Consider the following 1,375-nt stretch of genomic DNA (forward strand, 5'->3'; position numbering starts at 1 on the left):
TTGCAGAAATCACTGTTAATCATCTGTACTGCAGTGGCATTTTTGAAAGTATCACTTCTTGTTTTAAATACAGTCTTATATACACTTGCCTTCTCTGTGAAGGATACATGCAGTGCTGTCTTAAAATGTATACAATTTTGAACAGAGGTATTATGGTGAAATAAAGGAACATATGTACGTGTATAGAAACTCATACGTGCTCTGATGTTAAACTGAAAAAAGAATGTGACCATTAGTAGTTTTCTGCTGGAACCATACGAGTAATTGTTCTCCAAGGCTCTTAACATTGAATCCTTGTGATTTTGTCAGCGTGATTTGAGATGTCTTATTAATAGTTGGTGTGTGTGGGCTAGTGCTCGTGATGGGCGAGTTATTTAGTGTATGTGTGAGATTGTGAGAGCGTAGGTGTGCGCTCAAATAACCCAGCAAGTTGTGGTAGTTATGCAACATTTGTTCAGCATTCAGGAGACGAGGAGGAGTGTATGCAGAAAAATACTGTAGTGTTGCTCTGGCATCGGTTTTTCATTGTCTCACTCTCTCGTCTTACAGCGGTCTGGCACACGGCGGCATTACCAAGACGATGGCATTTCCGACGACGAAATCGAAGGAAAGAGGACTTTCGATCTGGAGGAGAAGCTTCACAACAACCGCTTCAACTCCGACAGAGTCAAACGCATGGAGGGCAAAGGTGAGAAAGAGATGCAGCTCATTATGGAACTCTTCAACGATCTTAATGTAGTGTGTAATTTAACACTACTTGTTGTTTTTTTTAGACCTCACATATGAGTACATTCAGAGATGTGGGCTCCGGGACCCCATCATTTTTGAGAGACCTGATGGACTTGGCATTAAGTAAGAGATTGTCCTTTTTTTTTAAATTTTTTTATTTTATGTATTTTTTCGTCTATGTCCTTTGTGGTTCTTTTTCTTTACACATTCAGAATGTTTAGAAAGTTTTACATCTAAATTTAATCTAAATTTGCAATATTTCCTTTTTAGAATGCCAGATCCAGACTTCAGTGTAAATGATGTGAAGTTGTTTGTAGGTAAGTGTTTTTGTGGTTGGATATGCTGATGAATTTCATATTGACTAGCATCAGTGGTGCTTCAGTATCTCCTCCCTGCTTGTCTCTGTTTACAGGAAGTCGGCGTATGATTGACGTGATGGATGTGGCTACTCAGAAGGGGACCGAGATGTCAATGGCGCAGTGGAGGCGCTACTTTGAGACTCCCCCCTCTCAGAGAGAGAAACTTTATAATGTTATCAGCCTTGAATTTAGCCACACTAAACTAGAGAGCCTTGTCAAAAGACCTGCCACGGTAGGTACCTTAATGCTTAAAGGGATAGTTCACCCAAAAATGAAAATTCTGTCAT

General features: G+C 39.9%; 1 protein-coding gene across 1 annotated transcript; it reads left to right on the top strand.

Annotated features, from left to right (window-relative positions):
• Window positions 1–501: 501 nt before the first annotated feature.
• LOC107682940 (lysine-specific demethylase 2A-like) lies at window positions 502–1,320 on the top strand (the record flags this gene model as incomplete). The annotated part of the gene is made up of 4 exons (XM_016479048.1): window positions 502–688; window positions 774–852; window positions 1,000–1,046; window positions 1,142–1,320. Coding segments are annotated over 4 exons (492 nt in total), but the record flags the coding sequence as incomplete, so codon positions are not given.
• Between the last annotated feature and the right edge of the window lie 55 nt (window positions 1,321–1,375).

The sequence above is a fragment of the Sinocyclocheilus anshuiensis genome, unplaced genomic scaffold, assembly GCF_001515605.1.
Source record: "Sinocyclocheilus anshuiensis isolate Anshui unplaced genomic scaffold, SAMN03320099.WGS_v1.1 C32738766, whole genome shotgun sequence".
Classification (NCBI taxonomy): Eukaryota; Metazoa; Chordata; class Actinopteri; order Cypriniformes; family Cyprinidae; genus Sinocyclocheilus; species Sinocyclocheilus anshuiensis.